General features: G+C 39.6%; 2 protein-coding genes across 18 annotated transcripts in view; one reads left to right on the top strand and one right to left on the bottom strand.

The window, feature by feature from the left end:
* Window positions 1-2504, bottom strand: part of LOC123512991 (zinc finger protein OZF-like) — a 2951-nt gene extending 447 nt beyond the window's left edge. Inside the window, exons 1-2 of one of the 2 annotated variants that reach the window (XM_045269776.1) lie at window positions 2346-2504; window positions 1-999 (exon numbers count right to left, since the gene is read on the bottom strand). The exon at window positions 1-999 is cut by the window's left edge and continues 447 nt beyond it. In XM_045269776.1, the coding sequence (XP_045125711.1) occupies window positions 1-885 (885 nt within the window). In that variant the 5' untranslated portion in view covers window positions 886-999; window positions 2346-2504. Of the gene's footprint in view, window positions 1000-1385; window positions 2323-2345 lie in introns of those variants that run through there. The other variant, XM_045269777.1, reaches the window with a different exon arrangement.
* Window positions 1-10000, top strand: part of LOC123512986 (coatomer subunit beta'-like) — a 23186-nt gene that overhangs the window by 1593 nt on the left and 11593 nt on the right. For 11 of the 16 annotated variants that reach the window (XM_045269756.1, XM_045269755.1, XM_045269753.1 and 8 more), the window contains exons 1-12: window positions 3668-3859; window positions 4663-4855; window positions 5347-5495; window positions 5954-6152; window positions 6302-6492; window positions 7502-7701; window positions 7971-8170; window positions 8530-8704; window positions 8957-9047; window positions 9215-9333; window positions 9546-9800; window positions 9976-10000. The exon at window positions 9976-10000 is cut by the window's right edge and continues 163 nt beyond it. In XM_045269756.1, coding sequence (XP_045125691.1) covers window positions 3683-3859; window positions 4663-4855; window positions 5347-5495; window positions 5954-6152; window positions 6302-6492; window positions 7502-7701; window positions 7971-8170; window positions 8530-8704; window positions 8957-9047; window positions 9215-9333; window positions 9546-9800; window positions 9976-10000 — 1974 coding nt within the window. In that variant the 5' untranslated portion in view covers window positions 3668-3682. Of the gene's footprint in view, window positions 1-2722; window positions 2850-3667; window positions 3860-4662; window positions 4856-5346; window positions 5496-5953; window positions 6153-6301; window positions 6493-7501; window positions 7702-7970; window positions 8171-8529; window positions 8705-8956; window positions 9048-9214; window positions 9334-9545; window positions 9801-9975 lie in introns of those variants that run through there. The other 5 variants (XM_045269764.1, XM_045269760.1, XM_045269763.1 and 2 more) reach the window with 1 other exon arrangement.

Genomic DNA, 10000 nt, shown 5'->3' with positions numbered 1-10000 from the left:
TTCGTATTTCTTAATACCACTGTGTGTCAAGGCATGCCCATTGAGAGTAGACTTTTGAGCAAATCTCTTCCCACACAGATTACATTCATAATTCCTGATCCCTGTGTGTAACAGCGAGTGTTGAGTGAGGTTAGACTTGTCAGCAAATTTTTTCCCACATTCTTGACACTTGTAATTTTTAATTCCAGTGTGTGTGAGAGTGTGTTGGGTAAGTTTATACTTCTGGGTAAATCTTTTCCCACACTCTTGGCATTCATGATTTCTTACACCAGTGTGTGTCAAGATGTGTCTCGTGAGATGGGTCTTGTGAATAAATCTTTTCCCACATTCTTGGCATTTGTGATTTCTGACACCACTGTGTGCCATAATGTGTTGAGTGAGATTACCTTTATGAGTGAATCTTTTCCCACACACTTCACATTCATAATCTTTAACATCACTATGTATTGGGGTATGCTGGTTGAGGTCAGACTCTCGAGCAAATCTTTTCCCACACTCTACACATTCATACTTCCTATCATCAGAGTGCATGATCAGTGTGTGTCGAGTGAGGTAATACTTTTGAATAAATCTTTTTCCGCACTCCTGACACTTATAATTTTTAACACCACTGTGTCTGAGGGTATGTTTCTTAAGATCACTCTTGAACTTAAATGTTTTAAAACACTCTTGACACTCAAATTTGTTTTCTTTCTTGTGTGTGGAATAGTCTGCTGCAGAAAAGTTCACATTGTCACTGCTGCTGCTCTCCACATCTGAGGCTGACTGATCCTCCTCCTTCAGCCTCTCTTCTCTCTGAACAGAGGTGCCTGCCTCATCATTCTTATCATCACACCTACTGTCCATATCTGAGGCAGACTGATCCTCCTGCTCCAGGCTGCTCATGTTGCTGGCCAACCTCACAGCTTCTATAGTACCACTGCTCCTGCCACCAAATATGACAGCCAATCCAGCAACAATGGTCACAGAAGCCCAAATGAAGTTGTTATGTGCCACCACCTGCAATAATGGCAACAGTCAGGACAGACAGCCATGTACCATAGACTGATTGCCTTACTAAAATGCTCTTGCCTGTTCGGGAAACTATCATCCTAGCTCACTCATACCACATTTTCATATACTGAATATGAATGGACAAAAAATAAATGTTCATCTGAACTGAAACAACCAACGAAAAGCTTCCAAAGAATGCCCAATTTATTTCAGCAAATATATTGACATTCCTCTTTATTCATTGTCGTGCATGACAAAACTTTTTCTGGTAGATTTTGGTTTTTTCTTGTGAATCTGCTTGTTTTTGCCACATATTCTTATTCTATAACAGGTTGGGGAGGGCTTAAGATTAGACTCGGGGAAAACTAGTGAGAATGTGTGTGCGTACTTACTAGTTGTATATTACAGGGTTTGAGCAGAGCTCAAAGTGATCTGTCACCATATCTGCATTTATCTAATTTTTCCTTAAATTTGTGAACACTTGTGTGCACAGATTTAAGGTAAGTGTTATTCACCACGGTCATCTGTTGGTCATCCAACCAACCTTTCCCCTATGGAAAGAGATCAGAGCTCATACTGACTGATCTTCAGTCAGTATGAGCTTACACACACTAGGAATGCGAGGCCACAACCCCTTGAGTTACATCTCATACCTATTTACTGCTAGGTGAACAGAGGCAACACAGTAAGAGGCTTGCCCATTTGTCTTGCTGCTCCTGGGACTCGAACCCAGGCCCTTTCAGTTGTTTGCTGAACAGACTAATCATTACACTATGCGGTGTGTACACACCGCATTTGTTAGCAATAATAAAAACTAAAAAAAAAAAAAAAAACTACAAAAACTGCACCTATTGATTTATTCAAAGAACCTCAAAATCTGCGAGACAAAATGTTAAACGATGTACACATATTATAAACTACCACAAGAATCCAGTCTTTCTCCAGCCATAAGGTACTGTACACGTCACCATTACACTGGCTCTGCCCCTTACTTCACTGTCACTGGTTTCTGCCGTAAAGTTTTATCAGGATGAATATTCCCACAGGGTAGAGACAAAAAAGGAAATACTGGCAGAACAAAGCTGGTCGGAATTACAGGGGAAATGTATGACTGGAAAAAAGTTCCACGGGGACCGAATGAGGTGAAGGCGATGCATCGAGTGAAGGCAAGACCCACGGAGAAAATATCGTGTATTCAGCCCTTCCACTTGTAGGACAACCAAATTATCCTGTCTCTCCACCTCCCCACCAACGTCGTCAAGCAAGCACAGGATATAACAGCCGCAGCTCCACAGGCGACACACACACACACACACACACACACATATACGTATATATACATATGTACACACAGGAGCAGACGAAGGAATCGATGAAGGTGATGGCCAATGTTTACCATCAGTACAATATCTTATACACACTATCCCTCTACATAAAAATATAAAAATAGTTGTGTCTAATATTAAGAAGTAATTTTATCATGGAAATTATTCAAGGTTATTTCTTTAGCTACGGAAAACTCAAAAGTATCATCTGGATTCTGGTAATGGTCGGGAAGAATTGCCTCTTCAACGGCTCTTTTCTTTTTCTCTGGTTTATCTTCTTTTCTTCTTAATTTTCGAGTTATTTTCTTCCTTTTTTCTCAGATTTTCTAAGATCTAAATATTGTTTCTTTGATTTTCCTCCTTGTTTCGTCTGTGAAATAGTTCAATGTGTGTTCCCGTGGCAGACTGGAAGTGTGTCTGCGCATGCGCCGGTTTGTTGACACGTCGCTGTGGTGGATTGTGGTGTAGGCTGGCCACAGTGAAGGCAGGAGTTTGGACTTAAATACATCATATTCACAATTATCCAACATGGTAAGGATACGGTTGACCTCTTTATCTTCCTCACATCAATTCATGGCAGTGTGGTTCCCCTGTATCCATGGCTGAGTGTGGTAGTTACTGTGTATTTCCAACAAGTGTCATGCCCGGCTGTCACAATTCACAGGTCATGTCAAAAGCTCTGTCGTAATGCTAAAAGGTTATTTCAAGCAGTTTGGGGGATTCTTGCGTGTGAATGATAGGTTTAGTGTGTAGCCAGTTATGGGTGGTTATTTTTCAGGGCTGCACTCTTCTCTCCCTCACTTTTTTATATAGGGAGGCGTATGTGTAGTGGGGGCGTTTAGTTGGTGTCGGGATTGAGGCTGTGTGAATGTGTGCGTCACTTGACAGGAATTGATTGAATAGCTGCTTTGGAACGGTTGCTAGACTAATGTGTTGTAATGTTCCTCCAAGTTGTGATGCAACCTTTTCCAAATTTGTAAATGACCTAACCTAACAAGAAGCGTCATGTAGGTAAGGATACTCCTGGGTTATCACAAGAACAGCATGGCTACCTCATCTTCTTTATGTTTCCCAACCCTTTACTGTATCTTTATTTTTTTAACAAGATCCTGGAAGTTTATGTACATATTGAATGATATTTTGCAACCTTGATTATATTTGTTGTGTATTAGCTTTGGGAGAGGAGGTTAAGGTCTTCTGCACATTAGCCAATGTTTTTTGTAACAATATTGTTTTTTTTTTTTTCTGCCAAAAATATGCTTTTCTTAAAATGTGATGTAAATGGAGTAAAGTGGGCCAGAGTAGGATAATTTTTTGCATCTCCAAGACAAAGACAAACACCACAGAACAATATTAACCTGTCAATGCTTCCATCCACTCAGCCTCTCCGTCTGGATGTGAAGCGGAAGCTGACGGCAAGATCTGACCGTGTGAAGTCAGTGGATCTGCATCCCACCGAGCCATGGATGTTGGCTTCACTCTACAATGGCAATGTGCACGTGTGGAATATTGAAAGTCAGCAGCTGGTCAAGAGCTTTGAGGTGAGAGTAGCAAGAGGAAAGGAGCCAGTGTTAGGCATTGATTAATGAATATATATATATATATATATATATATATATATATATATATATATATATATATATATATATATATATATATATATATATATATATATATATATATATATATATATATATATATATATATATATATATATATATATATATATATATATATATATATATATATATATATATATATATATATATATATATACATACATTTAAGATCATCAACATTATAAAGCTACGTACATACATACATTAGTGTACATTATAATGACTTAAATTTAACTGCCTAAATGTTAAACTTCATAATTTTTACTTTCATTAAACCTTTCACTGTACTATGATGCACTCTCGCTTTGCTTACTCTCAGTGGAAGTTCAAGTCATGGGTTAATCTTGTTAAAATCGGTTCGCTTAACGAAATTTCACTTAACGAAGTGGTTTTAGGAACGTAAGCCCTTCGTTAAACGGGGGTTGCCTGTATATATATATATATATATATATATATATATATATATATATATATATATATATATATATATATATATATATCAGTTCGCACATTTGACTGTAATCAGTTTACTTAGCAGAAAGCAAATGTAGGAGATAAGTGTAGAGATTGTGATCTTTTAGTCTGGCAGCAGCAGAAGGCTAGTCATTCTGCTCTCACACATAGTAAGACCAACAGTGATGTCATACTGCCTGGGACCAGCAGTTTTCACACTGTACCCTGATGCTGAAATAGTGAAGTCATGAAGGCCTTTGTTGGTGGTGCAGGTGTGTGATCTGCCGGTGCGAGCCTCCAGGTTTGTGGCTCGCAAGAACTGGGTGGTGACGGGCTCAGATGACATGCAAGTACGAGTATACAACTACAACACTTTGGAGCGAGTGCACCAGTTTGAGGCCCACTCCGATTATGTGAGGTGCATCGCTGTCCATCCCACGCAACCCTTCATCCTCACCTGCAGCGGTGGGTCTCTCTCTCTCTCTCTCTCTCTCTCTCTCTCTCTCTCTCTCTCTCTCTCTCTCTCTCTCTCTCTCTCTCTCTCTCTCTCTCTCTCTCTCTCTCTCTCTCTCTCTCTCTCTCTCTCTCTCTCGCAATCATTAATGAGTTCTTTTGATTGTCATAGAAAGGTATTAATTCAATTATGATGGCTTTGTATCTCTTTCATTAATGTTATCAGATACTACCTATCATATTTAAGGCAAGGCAGATTAATGTGGAGGCACAGGTGACTCATAATTTCTGTTTACACAATGCCTCTGAGTCCCTGCATATTGTGACAACCAAGAGTCACCTGGGAATACCATATTGGTATTCCCAGCTGCTACATTTCTTTTTTTTTTTGAGGTTGCTGCATATTCTCTGGTGTTGATGTTCATTATGTTTTTCGATTTGTTTCTCCTTATGAGTTTTGAATAGCATAACTCCATTTGTGAAAGCATGGGATATATTTTCAGATGACATGACCATCAAACTGTGGAACTGGGACAAGAAGTGGAGTTGCCAGCAGGTGTTTGAGGGACACTCCCACTACGTGATGCAGATTGTTATCAACCCCAAGGACAACAACACCTTTGCCTCCGCCTCCCTGGATCGCACTGTCAAGGTGAGTGTGCACTGTACTCTCCTTGTGTCATCAGTGTCTCTCTCTTGTAAAGATTCACCAGGTTCTCAAAGTGTCTGTGTGTGGTCTTAATCCTGTACAATTACCATCTGTTGGGATTATAAGTATTGTATAAATGATGTACTGTAAATTCTATCTCATTACTATGTGCTACAGAAATCATTACTGCTTTTCCTCACAGGAATATATATTTTGTTTAGCACTTCACTTCCTCTTGTTTGGTTTACAGTTTTCTTACCTTTCTTTTGATCAATTCTGCATTCCTCTTTTCTACTTGATGTTTATTTTATTTGTACATTTTAATACCCCCCCTTTTTTTTTTTTACTTGATGTTTATTTTATTTACATTTTAATACCTTTTGCTTTATCAGTTCTGCATTTTTTCTTTTTTTATTAACTTATAGGGCATGCATACTTATGAATCATGTGTCTCAATGCAGGTGTGGCAGCTTGGGTCTCCACAGCCCAACTTCACCCTGGAGGGCCACCAGAGGGGAGTGAACTGTGTGGACTACTACCACGGTGGAGACAAGCCGTACCTCATCTCAGGGGCAGATGACAGCCTGGTCAAGATCTGGGACTACCAAAACAAGACATGTGTGCAAACGCTGGAGGGACACTCACAAAATGTGTCCTCTGGTGTGTATCTGTGTCTTTGATAGTGAGAGAATCAATCTTTATACAGGACTAGATCTTTGAGGTTATGTTCTTTATTAATTACTTGATCAATGGGTAAGTTTCAAGGATAAAAGGGTACTGATTTGCACCTGTTTTTCTCCCAATCCAAGTGTCCTTCCACCCTGAGTTGCCAATCATCCTGACTGGCTCTGAAGACTGCACAGTGCGAGTATGGCACGCCAATACCTACCGCCTGGAGAACACCCTCAACTATGGGTTGGACCGGGTATGGTGCATCTGTACCCTCAAGGGATCCAACAATGTGTGCTTTGGCTATGACGAGGGCAGCGTTATGGTCAAGGTAGGGACTGGCATGGATTATAAAAGAGAGATTTGTGTTAGTTTTACATTATTAAAGTCTTGATGAAATGCAGATACTACTAGGAAAGGTTATTTCGTCTTGATGTTATTTGGGATGAACCCAAACTACTTTATTGTTAGCTAAGATACATGTATAGAATTGTATATGCTGAACTACAAGACAACTGTTTATAAGACAACCCCTAATTTTTTAAGGAAAAGTTTAGGTCTTGAGCTATTACTGGTGTATAAGACGACCCTTAATGGTCCATCATTGACAAACCCCAATGTGAAGAGCTTGCATGGTGGTCGGTCAATTCCCTCACCCAAGTACGTTAGTATCATGGCAAAATTCACAATCCCTGTTCTGCATAGTTCCATGTGTTTTTGAGTTCCAAAATGGCAGGAATATGCATTATTTACTAGTGCCTCACTGAGCCCTGGGGAGTCAAATATAGCTGTTCCCTCCCTACCACTGCTGCTAGTTTAAAAATTCATCCACCCTTGATTTATTAATCCAACAATTAGCTCACACACAAGTCCCTTAAAATATAAGGAGTTAAAGGAGTTTAAAATCAAAGCCATGATTGGATTAACATAATCAGTATCTACGAACATCATGGTTCTGTTAGCCTAATCAGCAACTAATGATTATTATTATTGCATGGCTGGATGTACCAACATGTGATGCTGAGGCAATAAATTGTGTATATATATATATATATATATATATATATATATATATATATATATATATATATATATATATATATATATATATATATATATATATATTTTTTTTTTTTTTTTTTTTTTGTAATGTACACACATATTGTGATTGCAGAATGAATTCCAAGGTACTGTGGCACTTATTAATCACCACAGTGTTAAAGGGTGTTTTATTCTTAGTATATGAGACAACCCCTTGACTTAGGGGCCTCAAAATTGGCAAAAAAACTGGTCTTATACTCCAGCATATATGGCACTCATAAAATCACGTCTGGCACCAGGTGGGACGTGAGGAACCAGCGATGACTATGGATGTGAGTGGAAAGATTGTTTGGGCAAAGCATTCAGAGATCCAGCAGGCCAACCTCAAGGCCATGGGTGATGCAGAGCACCAGGATGGCGAACGGCTCCCCTTGGCAGTAAAGGACCTAGGTGCCTGTGATATCTACCCCCAGACCATCGCACACAATCCTAATGGAAGGTAATAATGATAATGATGATGATAACAATATTTAACTTTGTCAGCAGCAGAAAATCCTCATATTATTCATACTTACATACTTACAATTTGATAGTGTGGCTGGTAGATGGTGCTGGGTCAGTCTGCTAAGCTAGGCCTGAGATGGTCAGGCCACCTTGTGTGTATTTTTCTATTCAAGGTTTTTGCAGAGTGCATGAAAAGGAAGTTGTCTAAATATTTTTCTCAAATGATGGACTCATTTCCACTTCGAACGCCTGTTTGTTTGTCAGGTTTGTGGTGGTGTGTGGGGATGGTGAATACATCATCTACACTGCCATGGCTCTGCGTAACAAGGCGTTTGGTCCTGCCCTGGAGTTTGTGTGGGCTCTTGACTCCTCAGAGTATGCCATTCGAGAGTCAAACTTCAGTGTCAAACTTTTCAAGAACTTTAAAGAAAAGAAGGCATTCAAACCAGACTTTGGATGCGAAGGTAATTGGCCTTGAGATATGTTTTCTTTAGGTACTTTCAAATGTTGAATGTTTGTCCAGCACAGATCACCTCGTGAGGATCACAAGGTCTGTTGTGACCTGTGTTTATTTGTAACTATATAAGAATGAAAAAAATAAATATTTTTGTATCTCCTGTTAGAATGATGAAATATATGGCTAGGATTTTATAAAGACTTGTATGTACTGTGCTCCTCTTCCTATAGGAATTCCAGAGGACAGGTTTGGCAGTAAGGGGCAGGATGGATAGGTAGTTATGCTTGAATATTGTGAAAACAGATGCATTTTTTAAATGACAGTTTGTTGATAGTGCATTGTGTTGATGTGGTATGTGGTGTTCAGGTATATATGGTGGCTACCTCCTGGGGTGCCGGTCTAGCACCACGGGTCTTGCCTTCTATGACTGGGAGACACAGGAGCTGGTGCGACGCATTGAGATCCAGCCCCGCCTGGTGTTCTGGTCTGAGAATGGCGACTATGTCTGCATTGCTACTGACACCAACTACTTCATTCTTAAGTATGTATCTCATGCTTTCTCATTAAGAGTGTTTCTCTGTCACTAAAACTGTAAAAACATCCTTAAAAGTCACATCACTTCAAATAGAGTCTTTTGAGCAATGGAAGTGCTTCAGATTATAGTCAATGTGCACTACTCGGTGCTGCTGAGGCAACTCATTAAGGGTTGTTTATTGATGCCCGGGAATGCATTACATTGCCAAGCACAAAATACTGTCCTTATCTTTGACATTTTTGTATGTGTCCTTTATAGGTACAGTGCAGAGGCTGTGGCCAATGCTAGGGAGAAAAAGGAAGGGGTAACGGAAGATGGAATTGAGGATGCATTTGACTTAGTGGGTGAGGTGAGTCTCAGAGATAGGGATTTATTCAAGTTATAGCATAAGTAATGTACTGACTGATGTGATGAGAAATATATTATTATGCTACTTCAGAAACTTTTTGTATTTTTTTAGTCAGAAACTTTGTGTATTTTTAAAATTTGTGTTGAAGTGTTGTTGTGTTGTTTCAGGTTCAAGAGGTAGTGAAGACTGGTAAGTGGGTCGGTGATTGCTTCATCTACACAAATTCTGTCAACAGACTGAACTATTATGTTGGTGGTGAGATTGTGACAATTGCTCACTTAGACAGGTATGATGACTGTTACCTATTATTCTGGAATTGTGATGAGATATTCTATACATCAGTTTTAAGACATGTTCACATAAGACTTGATTTCTTTATTCATCATTGTGTTTGATGCTGTTGTGTATGTAGGATTGGTTGCTTGAAGGAATCCATTGGAGCTGGTACAGATTGCTCCTGTATCTGGCATTTAGTAGTGCTTTTTTTGCTCCCTCCAGAACTCTCTACCTCCTTGGTTACATTCCCAAAGAGAACCGGTTATACCTTGGTGACAAAGAGCTCAATGTGGTGTCTTATGAACTCCTTGTCTCCGTGCTGGAGTACCAGACAGCCGTGATGCGCCGTGACTTCAACACTGCAGACCGCGTTCTACCTACTATCCCCCCTGCCCACCGGACACGTGTGGCTCACTTCCTGGAAAAACAAGGCTTCAAGAAACAGGCTCTTGCAGTGTCCACTGACCCAGAGCACAAGTGAGGCAATTCTTTTAAGTGTTTTGATGTCCCGTGTTTATTTGAGATAAAAGAATGGATAAATGAATGTGAAATGGTATAACAAAATATGGAAGGAGAAACTAGCTTCTCATTTTAAATTTTAATGGGTAACAGTTACTCATACATACAATTTTGTCTCATCTGCTGTTTTCAGGTTTGACTTAGCATTGAGCCTTGGG

This window comes from Portunus trituberculatus, chromosome 35, assembly GCF_017591435.1.
Source record: "Portunus trituberculatus isolate SZX2019 chromosome 35, ASM1759143v1, whole genome shotgun sequence".
NCBI classification, from domain to species: domain Eukaryota; kingdom Metazoa; phylum Arthropoda; class Malacostraca; order Decapoda; family Portunidae; genus Portunus; species Portunus trituberculatus.
This window is presented reverse-complemented; position numbering and strand designations above follow the sequence as displayed.